At 45.8% G+C, this 25,773-nt stretch overlaps 1 protein-coding gene across 3 annotated transcripts in view; it reads right to left on the minus strand.

Moving 5' to 3' along the window:
• The window catches only part of NAPEPLD (N-acyl phosphatidylethanolamine phospholipase D), a 39,823-nt gene extending 14,301 nt beyond the window's left edge, over positions 1 to 25,522 (minus strand). The window contains exons 1-2 of one of the 3 annotated variants that reach the window (XM_062212724.1): positions 25,512 to 25,522; positions 5,627 to 5,936 (exon numbers count right to left, since the gene is read on the minus strand). In XM_062212724.1, the coding sequence (XP_062068708.1) occupies positions 5,627 to 5,920 (294 nt within the window). In that variant the 5' untranslated portion in view covers positions 5,921 to 5,936; positions 25,512 to 25,522. Of the gene's footprint in view, positions 1 to 5,626; positions 5,937 to 16,502; positions 16,563 to 25,212; positions 25,295 to 25,511 lie in introns of those variants that run through there. The other 2 variants (XM_062212638.1, XM_062212815.1) reach the window with 2 other exon arrangements.
• Between the last annotated feature and the right edge of the window lie 251 nt (positions 25,523 to 25,773).

Raw genomic sequence — 25,773 nt, forward strand, 5'->3', positions numbered from 1 at the left:
TCCCACATGAGCACCAATTCAAGTCCCATCTGCTCCACTTCCGACCCAGCTCCCTGCTAATGCACCTGGGAGGGCAGTGGAGGATGGCCCAAGTGTGTGGACCCCTGCACCCACATGGGAGATCCAGATGGAGTTCCTGGCTCCTGACTTTGGCCTGAACCAGCCCTGCCAGTTGTAGCCATTTGGGGAGAGAATGGAACATGAAAATCCCAAGATAAACTTCTCTCTCTCTCTCTCTAACTCTGCCTTTCAAACATAAATAAATAAATACATAAATAAATATGTAAATAAATAAATCTTGAAAAATAAAAGAAAGAAAAAGAAAACAGCCACCTCCAATCCTGACAACCAACCCCACAGTGATCCTTTTGGATCTCTTGCATATTCGCAGTCATAACCATCTTCCTGTGAACTCAATCCATACTCAGGAGCCATGTCCAACACAACCTACATAAGGGATAAACTCTCCCCTGCTGACATGTCCACCCTCACTCTCACCAGAGGTGTCTTTAGCTCGCCAGCAAGCTGGCCCGGGAACTCCCCAGTCCTCCTCCCAGCTGTGTCTCCCATTATTTCTCTCCATGGACTCTGGTTGCCACCTACGGGGAGATGACTTCCCATTCCTGTACTGAGCTGGAGAATCCCACATTGTGCTAATCTCATTGCTCAGGTTAAATTCTCTTCCTCTTTCATCCCTTTGCAACCATAAGCAAACAGCACACTCTCCACGGGGCCATCCCTGATTCTCCACAGCTGGAAGTGCTCACTGCCGTGCCTCTGTCCACACGTCTCCTCTGGATATTCTGATCAGATACCTGTGAATTTACCCCACGTCTTATGCAACCTGGACTCATTCAGAGTGCCTGGTTCCATGACTGAAACACAGCATGTGCTCAATAAAATTTGTTGGATGAATGAATGAATTTAGATTTTTTTTCAATAAGTTCTCAGATTTGATAGCATTAGTGAACAAGCACAAATGCCGAATGGTGTGCATATCAAGGCTTGAGGGTGGAGAAGAGGAGGGAGTGAGGATAAACTGAGCACCCCCATGTGACGGGCATCATACTAGGCTCATAATGATGAGGATGATGTATCATTCACACTGGTGAATGATAACACAAAACAAAAGAATGTGAACCACAGCTGCCACTGGTGGAAAAGCAAAAACTTCAATAGAGCAACTCTGGAAGCTTCAGTTTTTTCTCCAAAGTATGAGCAGGTAAAGTACTATAAGAAGATAGTCCCAAAGGACCACATACGATGTGAGTCCATTTATATAAAATACACTGAATAGACCAGTTCATAAAGACAGAAAATAGGGCCGGCGCCGTAGCTCAACAGGCTAATCCTCCGCCTTGCGGCGCCGGCACACCGGGTTCTAGTCCCGGTCGGGGCACCGATCCTGTCCCGGTTGCCCCTCTTCCAGGCCAGCTCTCTGCTGTGGCTAGGGAGTGCAGTGGAGGATGGCCCAAGTCCTTGGGTCCTGCACCCCATGGGAGACCAGGAGAAGCACCTGGCTCCTGCCATCGGAACAGCGCGGTGCGCCGGCCGCAGCGCGCTACCGCGGCGGCCATTGGAGGGTGAACCAACGGCAAAAGGAAGACCTTTCTCTCTGTCTCTCTCTCTCACTGTCCACTCTGCCTGTCAAAAAAAAAAAAAAAAAAAAAAGACAGAAAATAAGTTTGTCGTTTCCAAGGCTTGCAGGGTAAGGAAACTGGTCAGTTATGACTAGGGACCAATGAGTTTCTTCTAGGGATAATACAAATGTACTAGATCGGGGCTGGCACTGTCGTATAATGAGTAGAGCCACTGCCTGCAATGCCAGCATCTCATAGGGGCCCCAGTTCGGGTCACATCTACTTCACTTCCAATCTAGCTCCCTGCTAATGTGCCTGGGAAAGCAGCAGAAGATGACCTAAGTACTTGAGCTCCTGCACTCATTTGGGAGACCAAGAAGAAACTCCTGGCTCCTGGTTTCAGACTGGTCCAGTTCCTCTGGCCATTGCAGCTATTTGGGGAGTGAACCAGCAGATGGAAGATATCTCTCTCTCTCTCTCTCTGTAACTCTGTCTTTCAAATAAATGTTTTTTGAAAAACAAAATGTATTAGATTTTGTCCTCTACTCTGTGAATATGCAAATAACCACTGAACTATATACCTTGCACAGTCTGTTGTATACTATGATGAACTATATATCAATAAAGCTAATTTTAGAAAGGCAAGATAGTAAACAATCTGAGATAAGTAATCCACTTTATTTTCCTTTCTTTGTACTGTATTGTTCCACATCCATTATAAAATAACATATTTTAAAGAATTTGATCTCTAGGAGCTGGTATTGTGGCACATCGGGTTAAGCTGCCACCTGCAACATCGGCATCCCATATGGGCACCAGTTCATATTCCATGTGCTCCATTTCCAATCCAGATCCATGCTAATGGTCTGGGAAAAGCAGTGGAAGATGGCCCAAGTGCTTGGGTCCCTGCTCCTGGCTCCTGACTTTGGCCAGATTCAGCCCTGGTCATTACAGCCATCTGGGGAGTGACAGTGGATAGAAGCTATCTCTCTCTCTCTCTCTGTCTCTCCCTCTTTATAACTCCACCAAATAAATAAATATTTTTTTAAAGAATTTTATCTCTAGCACAGCTATCCCATAAAACACAAAGAAACAGAATTTATAACTCAGATTTTAAAAAGAAAAAATCTTTTTTAACTTTCTGTCGTAATCACCAGAGTTTGAAAAACGCACATAGAAAAGAAGGGTGGGGGAGGGGAGGAATTCCTATTTATTTGGGGAAATTAAGCACTCACTTGGCATTTTCTTGGCTAGATCAAGGCTGATCTTCCTTTTTGAAAGTTGCAAAAGGGGAACTCCCAAGAGCTACTCCACTACTTAATGTATTGCTTTTCTTGGAGAAAGGACACATCCTAGGGTTCATCCAGCCACTACCCTTTGCCAGATGCCCTAAGCACATTGTGTTATCTAACTCCATGAGGTCATTTCACAGATAACCAGGACAAAGCAAAGAGAGTCACTAAGAAACTTTCCAAGTTCATAGGACAGGTAAGTGTCCAAACAGGAGTGGAAGCCACAACTCTCTTACTCAAAAGATCTGTCCGTTCACTAAACCATGACCCTTTCTGTGACATAAATATTAGCTTACATCAGAAGTAAACAAAGAAACCCATACTCCTGTTAACATACTTTAAGAATACATGTTTGAGGGGCCAGTGCCTTGGCTCACTTGGTTAATCCTCTGCCTGCAGCGCCGGCATCCCATATGGGCACCGAGTTCTAGTCCCGGTTGCTCCTCTTCCAGGCCAGCTCTCTGCTGTGGCCCGGGAAGGCAGTGGAGGATGGCCCAAGTGCTTGGGCCCTGCACCTACATGGGAGACCAGGAGGAGGCACCTGGCTCCTGGCTTGGAATCGGCGCAGCACGCCAGCCATGACAGCCATTTGGGGGGTGAACCAACGGAAGGAAGACCTTTCTCTCTGTCTCTCTCTCACTGTCTGACTCTGCTTGTCAAATTAAAAAAAAGAAGAAGAAGAAGACCTTTCTCTCTGTCTGTAATTCTACCTCTCACATAAATAAATAAAATTGTTATAAAAAAAATACGTGTTTGTAAGCATGAATGATGAAACAAGAAAATGATCTCATCAGAATATGTTTAAATCATGTTTCTTTTAAAAAAAATCACTTTGATGGGGCGGGGCTGTGGAGCAGCTGGTTAAAGCCCTGGCCTGCAGCACCAACAAACCACCTGGGCGCCGGTTCAAGTCCCAACTGTTCTACTTCTGACCTAGCTCCCTGCTAATGCGCCTGGGAAAGTAGCAGAAGATGGGCCAAGTGCTTGGGTGCCTGAACCCACATGGGAGACCCAGAAGAAGTTCCTGACTCCTGGCTTCCGACTGGCTCAGTTCAGGCTGTTGCAGCCATTTGGGGAGTGAACCAGCGGATGGAAGACCTCTCTCTCCATCTGTCTCTACCTCTCCTCTCTGTAACTCTTTCAAGTAAATAAAATAAATCTTTTTTAAAAGTCACTTTGAAAGAAGACCTCTAAGTAAGTTATTTCCAGCTGAAGGCCACTCAAAATCCCAGGTGTCAGAGGCTTGGTTCCCAGAGTCTTCAGTGGATGGATTGGGGACGTGAGCTAATCCAGTTATGGTGTCTGGAAGTGGGGCCTTGCAAACTGATCTGGCTTTACGAGAGGCACCGCAGATGTAGGGCAAGTGTGTGGCTTCATTCTCTGCTTCCTGGTCTGCCACGTGCTCCTTCCTCTGCATGCATCTGCCATCCAGCACCCTCATCAAACGCCAGACTGATGACACTGCCCGACCGTGGACTGTGAGCCTCCAAAACCGTGAGCAAAGATAAGCCCTCTCCTTCCTAAGTTCGCTTCTCTCGTGCATTTTAGTTATGGGAACAAAACACAAACACACCCTCCTCTCCTCTTCACAGCTTCACTCCACGTTCCTCTTTAGAGGGGCTTCTCCAGGAAACCCAAATCATAACCAAAAAAACCTTCCCCGTTCCTTTGTCCCTAGTTCAAAGTTGAAAACATACAAGGTTTCATCTATGAGCATCCTGCCTTATTCTAAAAAGGTGTTTAAAAATATTCACATTAATCAACTCTGGTAACTAAAATGAACACTATAAACATTTCTAGCATCAAAGTGATACCAGGTTTTCAAAGAAAAATGGACGAGATCTACCATTCACACCAGCAGGAACACCAATTTCCACTCCCTCCTGCTCTTGGCACTGCAGACCAAGCCCTCAGGATGTCTCCCCTTTCTCATATCACCTCCTCCTCAACTCACAACATCAGGTCTCCTGTCTCTCTGGAGCTGGTAGGGAAGACAGGCTAGGGATGAGAGGGTGAGGGGCAGGAGGCCGGAGGGCATGCAAGGAACTGTGAAAGAAGATGCTACTGCAAGTGCGACCCAGCCACCCACCCACCCCTGCCACAACACAGAGCCATTCATCTTGTCACCTTTACAGTACAATGTCGTTCATCTCAATGTCTGCATGCCAAGTGTTGGTAGGTCTGACCCTAAGTAAACATATCATAGGTAAAGGTCAGTGACCTACAGCTCATCTTCAAAGGTCAGGGACGCTCCTGTGAAGATGCCATTCACAGCTCTGGCAGCCTTATTCAAGGACCGGAAGCCAAGCACTCCAGGCCAGGTCTTTACCTCATAACTCACGCTCCAAACCCCTATCTCTTTCTGGAACTTGTTGCAAACTTTCTCAGCTTCGCAGCCTTGGTCATGCCAACAGCTATCTAGCACATCACTGTCAAAATACTTCTTTGCTCTCTAGGCCTAGCTCAAAGATCCCCTCCTGTGGAATACCACCTCCAACCCTACTGGTGACAATGAGTCACCCTCTTTCCTATACCTCCAAATATCTGTGCCTACCTCTGGCTGCAGCCACGTCAGAGCTGGTTTTCATCTTAACTATGAACCTGAGGGCACGGGTTACCCCTCTTCACTCAATCTCCCAGAACCCAGTTCTATGCCTATAAAAGAACTCAATGAACTAACGTGAGTGTCAAAATACAATCCTCAGCAAAAGCAGGTGCTCTACGCATTGGGCATTCCAAAGAGCCAAGCACTACCTCTTTAGAGCATGGAACACTGCTGTGATCTTTCTCCATTATTAGCCACCTGAGAATATTCGGAACGGAGAGGTTTCTCCACGTTGGCCAAGGATTAACAAATCTCCCATCTCTTCCTCTCACTGACTTAGTTACGTCTTCCTCTAGTCTGTAATCCAGCTTGAAGCTCTTCTTGGAAAACCTAGAAGAATCACTTCCTCCAGAATTCCGAGCTGCATTTTGGCGTTTTCTTACGGCTTCCTTAGGATATTGGCTGCTTGGCACCAGTGATTGGTTGCTTTCACTTTCTTCCATGACCTTTGGTGAAGAACTTTAGAAAAAAAAAAAAAAAAAAGAAGGGGGAAGGAATTACTGAGTTTAACATACAAGCATTAAAACATACTCATCTAGTATTATTGCTTAGCCAATAAGTTTCCCCAAACTTAAAAAAAAAAAATTATGTCTCTATTAGCTCAATCTTTCTTCCTGGAAAATTTTAGAATCCAGTATTACTGCTTGCTACATAGAAAAAAAAAAAAAAAATGCTTGCTTTACCTGTTAGCACAACAGCCAAACCTTTTTTAGCGACTTCCTCCTCTGCTATAATCCACAAAATGCATTTCCCTAGCCAGCAGGTAACCACGAAATTTTAAATTTCAGTGACATTTATATAGAATAAATTAAATCACTTTCATGAATTATGATGTTTTCATACCTACACGTTGAAAATATAATTGTTAACACACAGTAAGGCTTGCTTCAGTTCCCTGAGGACATCTGGGTTCATTCAACAGACTTAGATATAACCCACATTGAAACTAATCTGTTGGGGCCAGCACTGTGGCACAGTAGGTTAATCCTGCGCCTGCAGTGCCAGCATCCCATATGGGCTCCAGTTCGAGTCCCGGCTGCTCCTCTTCCAGTCCAGCTCTCTGCTGTGGCCTGGGAAAGCAGTAGAAGATGGCCCAAGTCCTTGGGCCCCTGCACCCACATGGGAGAGCAGGAAAAAGCACCTGGCTCCTAGCTTCAGATTGGCATAGCTCCAGCCATTATGGCCATTGGGGAGTGAACCAATGGATGGCAGACCTTTCTGTCTCTCCCTCTCACTGTCTGTAACTCTACCTCTGAAATAAATAAATAAATAAATAATCTTAAAAAAAAAGAAAGAAAGAAAGAAAAAACTAATCTGTTACCAATGAAATTTCCCTAGGGAGAAAGTACAGTAAGTCCAAATCTGGGGAAAGGAGATGATAGCCCATTAATCGAGAGACATTTCAATAATGTATGTAACTGGCTAACAACAGAAATTTGATTTAGAACTGCTAAGGCAGCACAATACCTCTCCTAGCTATGTGACTTCAGGCAGGCTTCCTACCCACCCCCCACCAGCCACCAGGCCCTGGATTTCCTCACTATAAACTGAAGGTAACATTGCTATCTATTCCCTGAGGTTACTGAAAGGATTTAAAAAAAAAAGCAAACGCAAAGAAAGCACTTGGGGACGTGACACACCTCAGAGCTGCTCAGGCACCTGTTAGCTGTTGCTGCTGACCCGGTGACTCCTGCTACTGCCTCTACCACCACCACTACTGCTCAACCCACAGCTCTGCGATCCTTGCGTCTGAACAGAGGCACGAAAGGGGTCAGCTATTCAGATCATGCACTCATCTGCCGTGAACTCCAAACGTTTGCTTTCTTTCTCATTGGCTTAAATCTAAGGCATACACATAATGCACTTTGCAACCCTAAGGAAAAAAGCACAGCAACAGAGAGCCAAACAGTATTTGGCCATAAGGGGGTTTAAATAGAAACACCTATTCAGGAGAGGAAGGGAAAGAAGATAAACTCCGGGCCGAACCAGAACTTTCCCCGCCAAGACTGGAGAACCACGGCTGTGAAGAGAGGAAGCCACAGCACGCAATGCTGCTCAGCCAGCCCTGCTTCCGGGAGGGTGGAGTCTAACAAGCTCGCTAGCTTGGGTAAACCTCAGCTTTTCTAATCCTCCCTTTTCTCACCTGTAAAACACCTACCTAAAGGCTTCTCAAAGGATTACATGATACAATGTACATAAAGTACTTGGCACTCTCAAATGCTAATTCCTTTTCTCCTAACTGTTCACTGGCCAAATATCCAAATCCTTTAAGTTCCGTCAGAACTTAAAACTGATCTAGGTGTGTCATTGCTGTTCTCACAGAAGCACTTTTTCTGGGTCATGATTAAGTTCAGGCCAACACCTTTACCAAAGTCATCCAGCTCAGCCCCACACACAAGTTCAGAGTTTAAGTTACTTTCCCAAAGGGCAGAATCTACGGAGACAGGTGGCAGAGCTAAGCTTCTGCTACACCCCTGTCATGAGAAGCAGCTTATGAGGTGCACGTATGTTTCTTTTTATATTATTTTTTTTTAATTTATTTGAAAGTCAGAATTACAGAGAGAGGTAGAGACAGAGAGAGAGGTCTTCCACCCAATGGTTCACTCCCCAGATGGCCACAATGGCCTGAGCTGCACCAATCCGAAGCCATGAACCAGGAGCCTCTTCTAGATCTCCCATGCAGGTGCAGGGGCCCAAGGACTTAGGCCATCTTCCACTGCTATCCCAGGCCATAGCAGAGAGCTGGATCGGAAGAGGAGCAGCCGGGACTAAACAGGTGCCCACATGGGATGCCGGCGCTTTAGGTCAGGGCTTTAACCCACCCACTACACTACAGCGCTGGCCCCCGTACGTTTCTACTCACATACTTGTATATGGTAGGTTTTGGATATGGCTTCAACGGGTCCCCAATCCTAGTCCCAGAAATGTTCCCTACATTGCCAGGTTAGTCCTGAGTGTCCTGATGTTGGGAGGGGATCTGCTGAGAACCACTGAGGTCAATGGAGGGCCTTGGAAGGGACTGCGAAACCCAACTCTTGCTCTGGCTTCCTGTTTCAAGCTGTGTTCTCTCTCACATTCTCCTGCAATCTATCATGAGGCGACACGGCTAAGGGGACTCCCGCCAGACAGAGCTTGTGCCATGATGTCTGGACTTAAGGCATCCAAAATTGTGAGCCAAATACACCTCTCTCTTCTTTATAAAGTTAGCTGGTATCAGGTATTTTGTCATAGCAATGAAAACATGGATTAATATACGTGTAGACACACATATATTCATATACAAAGGGTCTGCATAAAGGTCATGGGAAGTGCATGCCACCTTTTAATTCCATTTTTCCATGAACTTTTTGAAGTGGCCCTCAAAAAGTTCATGAAAACTGGAATTAAAAGACGAGGAGGGCATTTGGTGCCATGGGGAAGATGTCACTTGGGAGCCCCACAGCCCACACCAAGTGCCTGGGTTTGGAGTCCCAGCTTCACTTCCGATTCCAGTTTCCTGTTAACGGGCTCTCTGGGAAGCAGCAGGTGATAGATTCAGTGCTTGAGTCCCTGCCAGACTGAATTCCGTGCACCTGGCTTTGGCTTGGCCCAGTCTCAGCTGTCATAGGCATCTGGGGAGTGAACCCACAGATGGAAGAGCCCTATGTCTGTCTCTGTTGTTCAAATTAATAAAAAAGTAAATAAATAAAATAAACAGCCATAATTATAAAAATAAAAAGCTTATTTTGGTGCAAAAAAACTGAAAACCCATGCAGTTTTATCATGATTCACAATTTTTCCATGAACTTTTTGAAGTCTTCTCATATAAAATAATTCTACCAAATAGACTAATAAAATGTAGTCTGCTTCAAACAATCAGGAAAAATGGGAGACAGGAAAAAAGTATTTTCACTCAAACAGCACAAAAACAAAATAAAAATAGAGTTTTGGAACAATATAGCCTAATATAGCTAGGATACAAGAAACAGGGCAGGCTTGTGAAGGTCACAGGACAAAGAATTGAACTGTCAAGGACGGGACTACATGGTGAACCCAGACTGCCACCGTAAGGAGTTCGGCTACATCATGGCTATTTAGGGAAGACAATTCTGGTAACAGGATAAAAAATGAAAGAGAACGACTAAAACTGGAGCTGGGGGTGGGGGGAGGGGTTAGCGAGCAGGAAACAGAAAACGCCAGCGTTTCTCACGTTTCATTGAAAAGAATGTTCCCAGCACACCTTCAACCAGGTTCTCACTGCAGCACTCAGAGGCAGCTAAGAGCCCAGGCAAATGATGAGGAGGCAGCGACAGTGAGAAGACAAAGAACAGAATAAACCCAAGGCACTGAAAAGAAGCTCAATCAAGAGGACTTGGCAGTATCTGGATGGTCCAGATTTTGGACACTTTGTAGGGCTGGTTGTGTGGCAGGAGGGCAGGCAGCAAAGCAGGAGGAATCAGAAACGGCAGCACCAAGAACCAAGGTGGATTTCTGACACAGGAACTGGAGGCTGGGCTTGCGAGCACCGGGAAGCAAGAATCCAAGAGGAAGACTCACTGACAGCCAATGGAAATGGATGATCCCGGGATCCGGGCCGCTTTAGGGGTGATAAACAATGAAAGAGACAGAAAGGTCTCCAAGAACCTGGAGAGTAAGACGACATTGAAGACTGGGCCTAGTGATCTGCTTTCTCCCAGGACAATGAGCTTTTTCAAAGTTGTATGTTCACATCACCTCCATTTTATCACCTCCCATCCGCTCAGGCTTACACCTCAATCAAAACAGGTCTCCCTACCAAGTAGCCATCTTCTCTCAACACCCACCCCCAGGCGCATGCCCACACACACACACAAAAATTCCATCTTGGGAGTGATCTCTTTAAAACTAATTAATTAATAGAGAGGCAGAGAAACAGACAGTTCCCCTTCACTGGTTCACTCCTGCAACACCAGGGGATGGGCCAGGGCTGGGTCAGGCCAAAGCCAGGAGCTGGGAATGCAATCCAGGTTTCCCAGGTGGGTGGCAGTACCCAGTGGAGCCACCATTGCCTTCCAGGGTCTGCACTAGCAGGAAGCTAGGGTCAGGGGCCAGAGCCAGGTACTGAACCCAGGTACTCTGATATGGGGACACAAGTGTCTTAACCACTAAGCCAAACTCCCAATCCTTGGATGCCATCTTTTAAAAGGCACATTAAAAAAAAAAGAAAGAAAGAAAAGAAACTTTGCTCCGAGAATGAGGCTGAGGTTGGTAAGATGGCTCCAGCCTTGCCATCTCCTCTACTCCAAATACAAGGCCTTCGTCTATTTCCTTGGATGCATCATGCGCCAACCACAGGCCCATTCTCTGTCCCCACAGGGCCTTTGCCTGTGATCTCCAGCTATCTGTGGGGTGGGAAGAAGGGTCTTCTGGACATAGATATTCACAGGATCATGTGTGACTTGAAAGATGCCAAACAGCATAAAATGATGAATGAAGCACGTTTCACAGGATGTCTTATGAGGGAAATGATGTAACAAGAGTCACCCTTAAACATCAAAGATAAAATGACAGATAAACTAGAACCAAAGAAGAAACGGCAGTGCTTGCATGTATGGTCCTCGAGCTAGCTTCCTTCCATCACTAAATGCAGCAGATGTCCCAATTATTTCCTGTTATAAATCTGTCTCCTAAGTTAACAATGTAAATCAGCCTTCGTGCTAACACCAAGCAAAGGCAGAGATGGGTGCTCATGAGTGCATATTAATAGTTAGTAACTGGGTTTCAAATAGTGCTCCAGAATTAGATAAGGAGCCTTCAATTTTAGAGGTTTTTATGTAATTTAAGATACCATGAACCATAAGGCACACCACTGTTTTATGTACCACTAAGGTAAAAATGTTACCAAATATGATTAGGTCAGGAATTGTATAACATACTTTGGTATCAGTGGTACTGAAATACCAATAAAATGTCTATCTTGAAATGGACACGATGTATTTTATGTAAGCAAATATGTATGTCAGAACAGGAATGAAAACATGAACCTTAGTAATTAAATATCATCAGAGGCACAATTAATTTACTGACCTTCTTCCCTCTGTAACTAACTAGATACAGAATACACAAAATAGCAGAAACTGACTGGAAAGCTAGAATTCAGAAGTGTAAAGCTAAATAAGCCCTAAACAACTGATAAGTATAAAATAGGAACGTTTGAGGCCGGTGCTATCATGCAGCAGGTTAAAGCCACAGCCTGTAGCATCGTCTGAGTACCAGACCGAGTTCTGGCTGCCCCACTTCCAATCCAGCTCCCTGTTAATGTGCCTGGGAAAGCAGCAGAGGATGGCCCAATTCCTTGGGCCTCTGCACCCACATGAGAGACCCAGAAGAAGCTGCCGACTCCTGGATTTAGCCTGGCCCTATCCTGGTCATTGAGGCCAACTGGGGAGTGAAGCAGCAGATGGAAGAATCTCTGTCTCTCCTTCTCTCTCTATAACTCTGCCTTTCAAATAAATATATAAATAAGTAGAAATGTTCTTTTTGTACAGGAAATATCATTTTATTAAGTGTATTGATTTTTATTTATTTGAAAGGTAGAAAGAAAAAGAGCTCTTCCATCTGCTGCTTCACTCTCCCCAATTGCCTACAACAGCTGAGACTGAGTCGGGCTAAAGCCAAGCCAGGAACTCCATCCAGGTCTCCTACGTGGGTATCAGGGCCCCACGTATTTGACCCATCATCTGCTGCCTCCTAGCCACAGCCACATTAGCAGGAAGCTGAATCAGAAGCAGATACAGAACTCCAACGCAGGTATTCCGACATGGAATAAAGGTGAGTGAAATGGCAGCTTGAGCTGCTGTACCAAATGCCCACCCTGAAATGTTCTTTTTGAAAGAACAATTTATTGGGGCAGGCACCATGGCACAGCAGGTTAAATCACTCGCATCTTGTATCAGAGTGCTGATTTGAGTCGCAGCTGCTTCACTTCTTACGTAGCTGCTACTGCACCTAGGAAAACAGAAGATGGCTCAAGTACTTGAGTTACTGCCATCCTTGTGGGAGACCAGGATGGAGTTCCTGGCTCCCGACTTCAGCCTGGTCAAGCCTTGACTGCTGCAGCCATTTGTGGAGTGGCCCAGTGGATAGATCTCTCTCTCTCTCTCTTTCAAATAAATAAACCAATCTCTTTTTAAAAGAACTATGTATTATAAAAGGGACAACATAAATTCCATCCTGTTAATTGAGATGCACATTCCCCACATTTCTTTGATGATTAATTGCCTGTTTAACAGCAGATGAACTTACTCCTCTGTCTCCTACCAAAAAGCATTCTGAACTGTGACATTTGGTGAAGAAAAGTCAGGCAAGCACAAATATTTTACTTCAAAAACTGCACACATGGGTAAAATGTGTTCAAAACCCAAGAATTCTCTATTTCAAAAGCAAATGTTTCATGCTTTTTCTTTGACATTTAAGATTTGCCAGCTGACTAGAGTTGAATGCACAGCTTTATCATTTAAAAAGTGAAAAAAAAAACACAATAGTACAATGTATGTTTGAGATTTCAACATACTCATCAATTCTGCAGTAGCAAATCAGCATTCAAATAAAAATTGAGTGACTGTCCTTTACAAAAATAAATACATTACAGATTGCTGACATGCAATCAATCTGAAGAGTATTCAAAACCGTATTTTTGGGGCTGGCGCTGTAGTGTAGCGGGTTAAAGCCCTGGCCTGCAGCACCTGCATCCCATATGGGCACCACAGTTCGAGGCCGGGCTGCTCTGCTTCTGATCCAGCTCTCTGCTAATGTAAAGGAAATATGGCCACAACCAGAGACAAAGAAAAGCGTACCCCTCCTCCCAACACAGACCTTGAAAAGTGGCTGCCCGCAATTAACTAGTGAAGCAGCTGCCCACTGTTAACTTGTCTAGGGAGGGAAAATGTCCTAAATTCTGCTTCTGTAAACTCCAGTCATGAATCTGTCATAATAAATCTGCCCCTGGTATCTCTCTTACAAACATAGCAGGCCCATCGACCACTGGAAGTGTGGTCCTAATCACGCAGGCTACAATTTAAACCCACCAATGCTGCAACAGCTAAGGTACGATGCTGATGAACCTATAAATAGTGTAAGAAGCTTGGGATTGTCGCTCAGTTCTCAGGAAATGATTCTAGCTGAGCCCGCTGGCGTAATAAACCGCTTCGATCCTCCACTGTCTCTGGTGCCTGTTTGAACAAAGGGAGTCTTCCCACCTGTAACACTAATGCACCTGGGAAAGCAGTGGAGGATGGCCCAATTCCTTGGGCCCCTGCACCCACATGGGAGACCTGGATGAAGTTCCTGGCTCCAGGCTTCAGATCGGCTCAACTCTGGCCGTTGGGACTATGTGGGGAGTGAACCAGCAGATTGAAGACCTCTCTCTCTCTCTCTCTCTCTCTCTCTTTCTCTCAACCTCTCTCTGTAACTCTTTCAAATAAATAAATCTTTAAAAAAGAACTGTATTTTCAGACCCCTCAGACTAAATAATATTAACTTCACAATTTTATATTTCCTCTCCTTTTACCTTTGCTGAAGAGAAGGGTCTTTTCAATACAGTGCTATATGACACAGCTAATGAAACTATTTTGATTCACTGAAGTGTCTGCCAAGGGCTTCCTAGGGTAAAATGAAACTAGTCCCAACCTCCACATTCAATAGATGCTGGGTGAAATTGGAGCTGACGCCCACAGGCATTTAAGAGACTGGTGGGAGGGAGCTATGTCCAAGCATGGCAAGTACATTGGACAATGAAAGGAAGAACGTTCTGTAAGAGCTATGTCCACACACACACACACACACACACATCAACCATGAAGCTTAGCACACAGTACATTTAGGAGCAAACTAAATGGAAGTTATGATAACTTTTAAGAACAATTATTGAGTCAAAATCTACTGGAACTAATGCACATGCATAAAGTACACTTAAATGGATGTGTGCATAATATCAATCTATATATCTCACCAAGCAATTCATCATCACAAGCGTGCGAAGAACATTAACTTGGAGCCAGGAAACCAGTACTCCACTCTGAGCATTAATTAGAAGTGTTGGCTTGGGGGTAGGAATCAACTTTTTAAAGCTGGCTTACTTGTCCAGCCAGGGAAAACGGGAAGAGAGAGAGAGAGAGAGAGAGAGAAGCCCTAGGGACTTCCTTAAAGAGCTGCAATGAACAAATGACACCATCGGTTAGCACTTCATAGTGCTAGATAAACTTAAATTGTTATTACAACTATGGTTCATATTCAGTAAAAGAGTAAAGAAAATACAATAGGACTTTTCCATACAACCGAGTTGCTTTTAAAGATCAACATTCTTACATTTTGGATATTAAAACCTAGATTGCTGAAGTGTTTCTTCTTTCCTTAATAATTTTATGTAACAAAGGACTACAAAATTATGTAAGTTTGTTTATACTTTATTTTAAAAATAACAGTGTGTTTTCCTCTGTTAATACACACACACACACACACACATACAATACGGCAGATTTTTAGCACAGCAGTTAAGACACCACTTGGGATGCCTGTGTCCTCTATCAGAATGCCTGGGTTTGAGTTGCCACTCCACTTCCAGCTCTAGCTTCCTGCTAACGTACCCCTGGGAGGCACTAGTGATGGTTCACTCACTTGGTTCGGGCTGACGTTGAGATGCAGTGGGTTCAGCTGCCTTCTATGGCACCAGCAAACCATCTGGGCACTACCCTGAGTCCTAGTTGCTCCACTTATGACCCAATTCCCTGCTAATGAGCCCAGGAAAGCAGTGGAAGATGGTCCAAGTGTTTGGGCCCCTGCACCTGCCTGGGAGACCGAGATGGAGTTCCAGGATCCTGGCTTCAGCCTGATCCAGCCTTGGCTGTTGCAGCCATTTGGGGAATGAACCTGCAGATGGAACAAATCTCTCTCTCTCTCTCACTCACTCTCTCTCACTCTCACTCCCCCCGCCCCACTTTCTGTAACTCTTTTAATTAAATAAAATTTTTAAAACGTACTTGTGTCCCTGCCACTCATGTAGAAGACCCAAACAGAGTTCTAGGCTCCTGGCTTCAACCTGGCCCAGCCTGGCCCAAAGCTGGCCACTGCGGGCAGCTAAGGAGAGAACCAGTAGAAGGGAGCTCCCTGCCTCCCTGCCTCCCTGTTTTTCAAAATTAAAAACTTTTTTTAAAAGTTACATGTCTCATAAAGCACTTATCTGATTATAGGCAAAGGACAATTGCTTTGACAAATAATTTACAAAGAAATGATTGCTAACCAAAAGCACACAGGACTCTGAATACGGAATTAGAGAAAGATGAACACAGAACACAGGTAGACTCCTTGGGATACAAATCAGAGCAGCAGTTAAGATGCTGCTGTATACCTGCATCCCAACTGGCAGTGCCCAGTTTGAGTCCTGGCTCTTCTGCTTCTGCTCCAGCTTTCTATTAATGTGCACCCTGGGAGGCAGCAGGTGATGGCCCAGGTACCTGGATCTCCACCACCCACATGCAAGACCCAGATTGAGTTCCAGGCTCCTGGCTTTGGCCTGGCCCAGCCTTTGTTATTGCAGTCCATTTGGAGAGTGAACCAGCAGATGGAAGATCTCTTTGTATATCAGCTTTCCAAATAAAATGAAAGTAAGCAAATAAAAAAAAATTTAAACAAAAAAATTACAGAACATTGCTTTCTTTAAAAAAAAAAAAAAGTAGTCAAGGACAACAAATGTTCTTGCCCATAAATTGCCAAAGCCTTTGAAAATTCTTAGTGTTAGACAAAAATCAATACATTGAACAGGTCACTTCACAGGCTACCAACAGATTTAAATCACCAACATGCATAAACATTCTAGGTGCTCCCCCTACAATAAGAGGTTTTCCCTATATGTGAGTAAGAAAGCAAAGCTTTGGTTAGAATTAGAAACAAGAAAGTAAACTACAGGCCTAAGGACAAAGTTCATTTAAAACATGACTTGTAGGGTGAGCATTTAACCTTGCAGTTAAGATACCTGCAACTTGTACCAGAGTATCTGGGTTCAGTACTCACCCGACTCCAAAATGCAGACTCGGGGAGGCAGCAGTGATGGCTCAAATAATTAGGTTGCAGCCACCTGCGTAGGAGACCTAGAATGAGTTCCCATCTCCCAGATTCAGCCTGGCCCAGGCCCATTATTGCAAGCATTTGAGGAGTAAACCAGCAGATGGGAGTGCTTCTTCCTCTTGTTCTCTCTCTCTCTGCCTCCCAAATAAAATAGTTTTTAAAATGCTTTCTTATTTATTTGAAAGACAGAATTACAGAGAGGGAGGAAGAGAGATCTTTCATCCACTGGTTTACTCCCCAAAAGGCCACACCAGCCGACACTGGGCCAGGCCGAAGTCAGGAGCCAGGATCTAGATCTCCCATGCAGGTGGAAGGAGCCCAGGGCCTTGGGCCATCTTCCACTGATTTTCCTAGGCCATTTGCAGAGAGCTAGGTCAGAAGTAGAGCAGCCGTGACACAAACCGGTGTCCATATGGAATGCTGGCATCACAGGTGGTGGCTTAACACACTATGCCACAATGCTGGGCCCAAAATAAATTTTTAAAAAATTAAAATACCAGGGCCAGCACTGTGGCATAGTAGGCTAAGCCTCCATATGGCATCGGCATTCTATATGGGCTGCCAGTTCAGGTCCTGACTGCACTTCTTCTGATTCAGCTCTTGGTTCATGCCCTGGGAAAGCAGTGGAAGATGGCCCAAGTTTTTGGACCCCTGCACCTGCGTGAAAGACCTGGTAGAAGCTCCTGGCTCCTGGCTTTGAATCGGCTCAGCTGCGGCTGTTGTGGCCATTTGGGAAGTGAACCAGCAGATCTCTCTGTCTATAAAAAATTAAAATGTCACAACACACAACTGGAATCCTTAGGATAATCACACTAAAATGTCATGTTATGGCAAATTTAGAAAAACATGCATAAAATAATGTTTATTAAAAATATGTAGTTATAGTCTCTTTAATACCTTAAAAATAATACAAAAACACAAAGTACAAATTCATTTCTGGTATAGAGAAGAATACCTAGGTGATATACAGATTTACCAAACTGAACAGGTTGGGGGAAGATGAAGAGGAAAGAATACTAAGTTAATGCCTACAGAACTTGAAAAGGTATCCTAAGGCTGTAAAGTGATGTTAAAGCTTCATTTACCAGTCCTCAACCAAGATTTTAACAACAACATGCTTCCAGAAGGTGCGCATTCTTTCTCTATTCTTCTTCATGATCAGTTATGCATAAAGAAAAGCTTCCTGTTTAAAAGCATAACCCATTTAAAAAAAAAAAAAAAGCAGTGGAGAAATGGAGTTCTCATAGCTCCTGCACAGAAAAAAAAAATGAAAAATGGGAAAAATGAAAAAAGTTAACTGTATACTTCTTTCTGACTTCAGCCCTAGTTCCAACTTTTACTGAATTGTAGCCTTTAAAAAGTCACCTAACACTGCTGCGACTCACTTTCCCTCCCTGTAAAACGAGGGGCCCAGGGTGCACCTCTAAGGTTCCTACTTCTCTAAAATTTTAACAATCTGGCTGAACCAAGAGCCAGCTCAGGCCACCAAAGAGGCTGTCCCTTCGTCCCAGGCCCTGGTCTGGCCCTGCCAATCTGTACTCCCTGGGCTGGGCTGGTAAGTGATAAGCAAAGCATCTCTCAACTGACCACAGCAGTTATCTGCTGGGCAAAAGGTAATTCCAAAGGTGAATCAGGTAGACCAGGAAGCTGCTGGGAGAATGACGCCACATTTCAGAAATTCCATAACCAATCTGAAAACTGACACATCAAACAGCCATCACACCTCAACCATGTTAAGATTTCAGACGTAATTTGCAATGGCCTCGACTTAAAGCATTTGTAAAGTCATATTTAGCAAACGTTGTTTGAACGTCTACTTTAATTAAGTTCTAGTCCTCCCAGTGCTGGGAGGAATGTGAGGCTCTGACCTCCAGTGACCCAAAATGTGTGTGGGGGGTGGGGGGTGGGGAATAAGCAATCACACAGACTGGAGCTTAATCTCACGTTTACAGAGGTGTCTGATCATGAAAATGGTATATATCCAGAATCAGGCATTCCAAGACCCTCGGCCCCAGATCTGGAAGTGGTGAGGAATTCTGTTTCCTTACACGCTACTGGTTCTGAGCCAGTGCTGTGACCAAGTGTCAGGCGTGCTAAAAAGGCTCATTGCCTTCTGCAGGCAGACAGCAGCAGCAGAGCCCTGAGGTCAGCAGAGACAGGGGGAAAGCAGGAGAGTCACCATGAGGTCACCCGAGCCGCTGGCTCCCTCACCAGAGAATTTGGCAGAAGGGCAGGCGCGACATTCTGCCCTCAAGACCTGCGTGGCCCATCCTTTAGGAGAAGAGGGTTATTGACAAAAAAGCAAGCCAAGGAAACAAGGCCCGGCCCGCTCCCTGGGGTTGTAAGCTGTTCAGAATGCTGCCTGGAGACAGTCCCAAAAGGTCGACTAACAGGATGCTGAAGTTCAAGGAAACATCGAGATCTCTAAATTCAATTCAGCATGCTTTGTAGAAGAATAGCAGGAAGCATAAATTCCAAAAGCATATATATAATATGCACATTATATATGTATGTGTATATATATATATATACATATACATACTTGAATCCATTTTCAGGAAAAAAATATAACTAGGAAAAGGAACATAAAATATTACAGAAAAAAAAAAACTTTAAAAAAATAATTCCTGGGTCAGCATTATGGTGTAGCAGGTAAAACTGCCGCCTGCAACACCAGCATCCCATATGGGCGCTGGTTCATGTCCTGGCTGCTCCACTTCCAATCCAGCTCCCTGCTAATGAGCCTTGGAAAAGCAGTGGATGATGGTACAAGTATTCTGTCCCCTGTCATTCACATGGGAGAGCCAGGTGAGGTGCCTGGCTCCTGGTCATTGCAGCCATCTGGGGAGTGAACCTGCAGATGGATGCTCTCTCTGTCACTCTGTTTCTCTCTGTAACTTTTTCAAAATAAATAACTAAATATTGTAAAACAGATAAAATTAAAAAAATAATTCCTGAGGCAAGCATTGTGGTGCAGCAGGTTAAGCCATCACTTAGTGCCTGTTTCAAGTCGTGGCTACTCCACTTCCAGTCGAGCTTCTGGCTAATGAAATCCTGAGAGTCAGCTGATGATGGCTCAAGTGGTTGAGCTTCTGCCACCCATGTGGCAGACCTGGACAGAGTTCTGGGCTCCTGGCTTCAGCCTAGCCCAGCGACTGCAGGCACTAGGGGACCTGGGGAGTGCACCAGTGGATGGAAGATTTCCTTCCTCCTGCTCTTTCTTTAAAAAAAAAAAAAAAAGCTTCCCAACTTTGCTCCCTTGCCCCTTGTCATCCTTTATAAGCCTTAGTTTCATAATTCTTCATCCAGTCTCTGGTGCATAGTAAGCCGTCAGTAACTGCAAGCCACTACTTTATTATACTCTAGAAAGGGCTTAATAAGGGTTAGTGGATGTTTTCATCAAGGTCGTTTTAAAATTTCTACACGAATACAATATGGGGGCTGTAGGAAATGACATGAACCCTGGAATGCGTCTGTGTTCTTATATCTGAATAAGAGAAAGCCTGCCTTTCTGGACTTCACACAACCTTTAAATATAAAACAAGGATTCCTACCCAACCCCACACATGGCTCCCGCAGCCTCCACCAATTCTGCCAGATTCACCAGGAGGCTCTTGTCATCAACCCTGAAAAGTCCCACAATTGTGAAAGTCATAATCCTGTTCCTCCCACTGTCCTTACCTCCCCTCATTGCCCCCACGCAGGAACAAAAACTGCAAACTCGGTACTAACACTGGCCTCATGGAGACCCCGCATTTTCCCCAGGGCTTGAAGTCCCAGTTAAAACGGGGTGTTTCTCCAAGGAAATATTTCCCACAATTGGAACAGGCAAGCAAAGCCAGCTCTGGAGAAATTATGAGACAGTTTGCCTCAAAAGCATTTCAGTGTTTTCTCTTTCCTGCTTATCTCAGAACTCCTCCTACCTCTTCTTTCTGATCACAAGAAGGTATCGAGAAAAGATCCGATCTCCAGTGTGACAGTCATAGGAAAAGCCATGAGAACCCTCCCTAGACTATCTCCAAGGCCGCTGGCTACAAAGCCTTGGACCTGTGATCGTCAACCCTGGCTGCAACATCACAAGCACCTGTGGAGCTTCCCACCCCATCCCTGAGGTTCCTGAATCAAAGGCTGCACTGGGGCTGTAGTAGTTTTTTCAAAGCTCAGTTGGTGGTGATTCTGTCCAGAACCAAAACTTTAAATCATCAGGCACCAAAGGACTGACTCACATGACTCTCAGGTACCTCTAGAATGTATGCTAGCCTGGCAACTGCCCACCTTGGTGTCTCCTCTTCCTGCCTCCCCAGCACTCCAGGTTGGAGGCCGTCTAAACCTGAGACTGCTACATGCTGGCAACACTACATTCCTGGATACAAAGTTCAACACAAATTCTACCCTGTGCTCCTAGGAAGCCAAACCAAGCCAAGCCAAGCCAAGCCAGAAACATACAATCAGTAATGATTCATACTAACACACCGCAGCCTGGACATAAGGCGCACTCAGTTATTGATGGGATGAATAAACAAACTGGAGATTCAGCTCCTAATCACTCTTCATCTCGCACCTAGTTAATTATTTTTGAAAAGATCTACTGGGATCAAATAATCTGAGAAGGAAAAAATACCCAAAGGGCTGAGAGACAAAAAGAACATTCCATCAACCCTACTGGTCACTGAAAATAAAAGCTGAGGCGTCTTGGGCAGTGGCTGAGTTCCGCGGTGCACAGTGGTAAAGACTAGACGGTGCTCACAAGGAAATCCAGTCTCCCTCTGCCCCCCACAGCAGAGTCGCCTGCACTCAGGGTTACTATACCCTAATTACTCTACTCCAGCCTTCCAGCGAGGCATGGCCATGTTGGTGATGCTGTGACTGATGTGATTCAGGCTCAAGTCTTTCACATACACAGTGCTCCTGGGAGTCTCCTCCCGAAAGCACTTGTCTTCATTCTCCCTGCAGCCTGAGCCAGCGGCATGAGGGTCACATCCTAGAAATGGCAGAGAGGAGATCCATGATTTCAGGGTCTACCTTACCAGCTGACCTGCCCAACTCTGGACTTCTTTGATGTGAGAACCATGTTTTTTGTGTTTTAATTTGTATTTACCTGAAAAGCAGACAGACACAGGGCAAGCTCCCATCTGCAGGTTCAGTACCCAAAAAACCTGTAACAGCCAGGGCTGGGCCAGGGCCTGGGAATTCAATCTACGTCTCCTGCATGGGTGGCAAAGACTGAACTACTTGAGCCATCACCACTGCTTTCCCAAGGTCTGCATTCGCAGGAAGCTGGCACTGGAAGTAGAGGCAGCACTCAAATCCAGGTACTCAGATATGGGATGCAGGTGTCCCAAATGGCACCATTAAGAACGACTGCAGAAGGCCGGCACCGCAGCTCACTAGGCTAATCCTCCGCCTGCAGCGTCAGCACACTGGGTTCTAGTCCCGGTCGGGGCGCCAGATTCTGTCCCAGTTGCCCCTCTTCCAGTCCAGCTCTCTGCTGTGGCCCGGGAGTGCAGTGGAGGCTGGCCCAAGTGCTTGGGCCCTGCACCCGCATGGGAGACCAGGAGAAGCACCTGACTCCTGGCTACAGATCAGCACGGTGCGCTGGCCGCAGCGTGCCTGCCTCAGCGGCCATTCGGGGGTAAACCAACGGAAAAGGAAGACCTTTCTCTCTGGCTCTCTCTCCCACTGTCCACTCTGCCTCTCAAAAAAAAAAAAGAACGACTGCGGCAAACACTAGCTCCAAGAACCATATTTGAGCACAGTCTTTCAAACTGGCCCAAACTAACCTTGGTACAATTAAGACAGGATAGAAACAGGACTCACTCAGTCAAGTCCCTTCTGATCTGACATGTAGCCAGCTCCAGTTCCTAATCAACCAATCAGGAGCAAGAACCGTCTGGATCCTAAGTAGCAAAAGACGCCCTACTGCCCTGCTGGGAGACTTCCCCAATCTGCATACAAGCCCAGAATAGCCCAACAAGGCCGTCCTGAACAACACCAGCATTTGGACCCTGTCTTGAACTTTCATTAGTTGCTTAGCTGTAAAATAGCACAACATTATGTAAAAATAAATAAATAAACAAAGCTTAGAGAGCTTTCCATGAGCTAGGCAAACCAAAGGAATGAATACAGCAACTTGAAAAGGGAACGGAAAAGAGCAACTTTCAAAACAAAATATGACTGCCATCTGACAGCCCTAGCATCACGCTGTTGGCAATACAAACAAGTATGTGACCAGGTTAAGGAATGCTAGAAACAGCGAGACAGCCTGATGTTTCTTTATCTGGTAAGATCATTCTTATGGCTGAGAGAGATTACAAAATTAGGCAGAAGTCTACAGGCATCCATTGTTCCATCAGTGTGTTACTGTCCCTTAATCTGGGAAGGCCTCCAAATTAGATATAAACACGACAATCTGCTGCATTTAAGGGGAAAGACAGAATGTTCTAGAAAGCAGGCACAAACTGAATTTCTGAGTCTAGTGGTGAATTATGCTGACCCATCTACTGGCCAGGCCTATGCCTCCGTAGACAATGGTACCGACAGCTCACAAGCTGTCACCCAGGTTTAGGGGTGCAATCTATGAATGAGCTGTGGCCCAACGCTGCTGACCCATGCTGTTGACCCAGTCCCCTGGACCCTGACCTCATCAGCACCCTAACATGAGTCAGCTAGTGTTCATCATCTGCACAAGGCTGGCCCCGGCCAGGCGATTAAAATCACCCAGGTCTCGGTTTCCTGTTTTGTTCATCCGTGGAATGGGGTTAATAATCTCACATTTTTCATGTCCATAAAATCAAACTAAAAATAAATACATAAAAATTACTTTGTAAATGATAGGAGGAGCTTTGTAAATGATAAAGTCAAAATACATTAGTTAACCATCTGGGCAGAAGGCTGCATTGCTGACCTCAAACTGCCCCTGCAGGTATGGGAATTCGTATGGAATCTGTCACAAAAGGCTGTTACAAAAAGAGTTACATACTCAGTCAATGGTTACTGAATTCAAAAGACAACCAAGCAGAACACTCTAGATTATAGGTGGGTGGGATTCTCCAGGATGATGGGAGTTAGGATGAAATACTGCTTGAGCCTTATGCTGGAAATCACTTGGGTATTTTTTTATGCCAGTTTTATACAGACCTTCAGGATAAAACTGTTCTGAAGCAGTGAATTACATGCACAGTTCATCTCCCTAATAACACGTCAGTAAGAACACTTTTTGCTTGTGTGCATTTCAACCTAAAATGCCCACATCCCTGCAGCCATGTTCTTATTGACATAAAGAGAGGGGGGAAGGAATGGAAAAATCCACTATGGTCACAGCTAGCCACCACTACAAAGAAAAAGCAGAATGAAGCAACTCAATTAAAGGCAAATATTACGTTTCCAATTTTCCAAACAGGCTAAATGTGCATATCAAAAAAATAAATAAAAAGCAAACCCTCAGTTTTCCAAGCTCACAAATGCCCAAAGTAACATAATATTCTTTTCAAACAAACACATGAGGATGACTACAGAGATGAAAGTATGATTGAAACCCTGTGTTGTGATGTTTATATTCAAATGTTCTTCACGTAGTAATAGCTGGGCTAGTTAAAATGCTGAATTTCACAATTAGAACCTGTACAATACAACTTTCAACTACGCATGAAAACAAGGGTGTAGGGAGTGCACTAGGTAGTCCCATCTCTTGGAGACTTACCATACTTCTTGTAGCAAAAAAAAAAATAAGATAAAAGTAAAATCTTTGCAAACTGTGACTGTACTTTCAGTTGACTTAAAACCCTTTCAACCCCTCAAGCTCTCTCTCAAATTCTTCCTGTAATGAAGTCCACTTGTGCTGAGTGTCGTCTTTCGCGGATCTTGCAGCAACACCAGAGTGTGCTGGGATGTGGGTAATCTTTTCTTTTTAAAGATTACATAACTTCTTTCTAAACGAAGTTGACATCTGAAGCTAAAGCATAACTTCCAGTTTTCAACAAACGATGGAAATGTTTGAATCGCAGACAACAGCATCTCAGGAGTGACTTTCGGAACCAATTAATGAATGATCATATAGCAAACAATTCATGCTTAACCGAAGCCAACTATCACGTAGGTAACAACCTACATACAGTAAAGCAAAGACACAACTAAATGACTTTTTTAAAGGCTATTAATTTGTCTCACCCCCGGATTTCCCAGGAGTCTGTGACAGCCTACTTATCCCAACTACCATATCCTATCCACTGGGGGGAAAAAAATCCCTACCTGAATACCTACTCTGCAGATCCCGCAGGCACAACCGATTTAAGAAGCAAACCGTCCCAGCCCAGAAAATTCAAGCAAGCAGCGCCTTCCCCCAGGCCACCTTGCCCCATTACTTTGCTCTTCATTTCCACGCCGTGGTTAAATGAACACACTTATTTCAAGGTAAAAGCAGAGCAACCTGTTGGAAAGGGGTTTCGGAGGCTAAGTCCTAGAGACGAGGCAGAAGTCAGTGGCTCTGAGAGAAGTTGTCCACCCATCTATTTGTATGCAACCTAAAGAAAATACCCGCCTCGCGTATGCAGACAGCGAACACGCAACCCGGTCATCCGCGCGAGAGATAGGATCTGACACAAATCCCAGATACGGCGATTCGCCCGAAAGCGCCGGGGGACAGCCTGCGGCTCCTCACCCAGGCAGCTCCGGGGGTGCAGGCTCCGCAGCTCGCGGGGTGCGGGCGCTCACCAGCGCAGCGCGCCCAGGATGCGGCCGGGCTGGGGCTCGGCGCGGCCAGCCGAGTGCGCACAACCTCAGGCGTGCCGAGCTCTCCGCCCCGGGAGACCCGGGAGGAAGCCGCTGCACAGTCGCCGAAGACCCGCGCGGCCGGGAGCAAGCGGCCGCAGCGAGCGCTCTCGCCCGGCGCTCGCCTCCGCCGCGGGCACGCGGCCGGGGGGCGGACCGAGGGAGCGGGGCCGGAGCGCGCGGGCTCACCTGGCGCGGAGGGCGGCCGGGCGCGCGCGCTGCCGCTGCCACCGCAGCGCCCCCGGGCTGCCTGAGGAGCCGCGGCGGCCGGCGCCCGGATCCCGCCGCCCCCGGCCGCGCCGCGCCGGCTCCGCCGAGGGCGCCAACAGCTGCTGCAGGCAGCGCCTCAGCGCTCGCCTCCTCGCCATCCTTGGCAGTGAGCCGTCGGTGGGGGCTGCGCGCCGCGCCCCCGGGCACCTCGGGGCCGCGCGGGGCCCCAGGCCGCCGTTCG

This window comes from Lepus europaeus, chromosome 1 (assembly GCF_033115175.1).
Source record: "Lepus europaeus isolate LE1 chromosome 1, mLepTim1.pri, whole genome shotgun sequence".
NCBI classification, from domain to species: domain Eukaryota; kingdom Metazoa; phylum Chordata; class Mammalia; order Lagomorpha; family Leporidae; genus Lepus; species Lepus europaeus.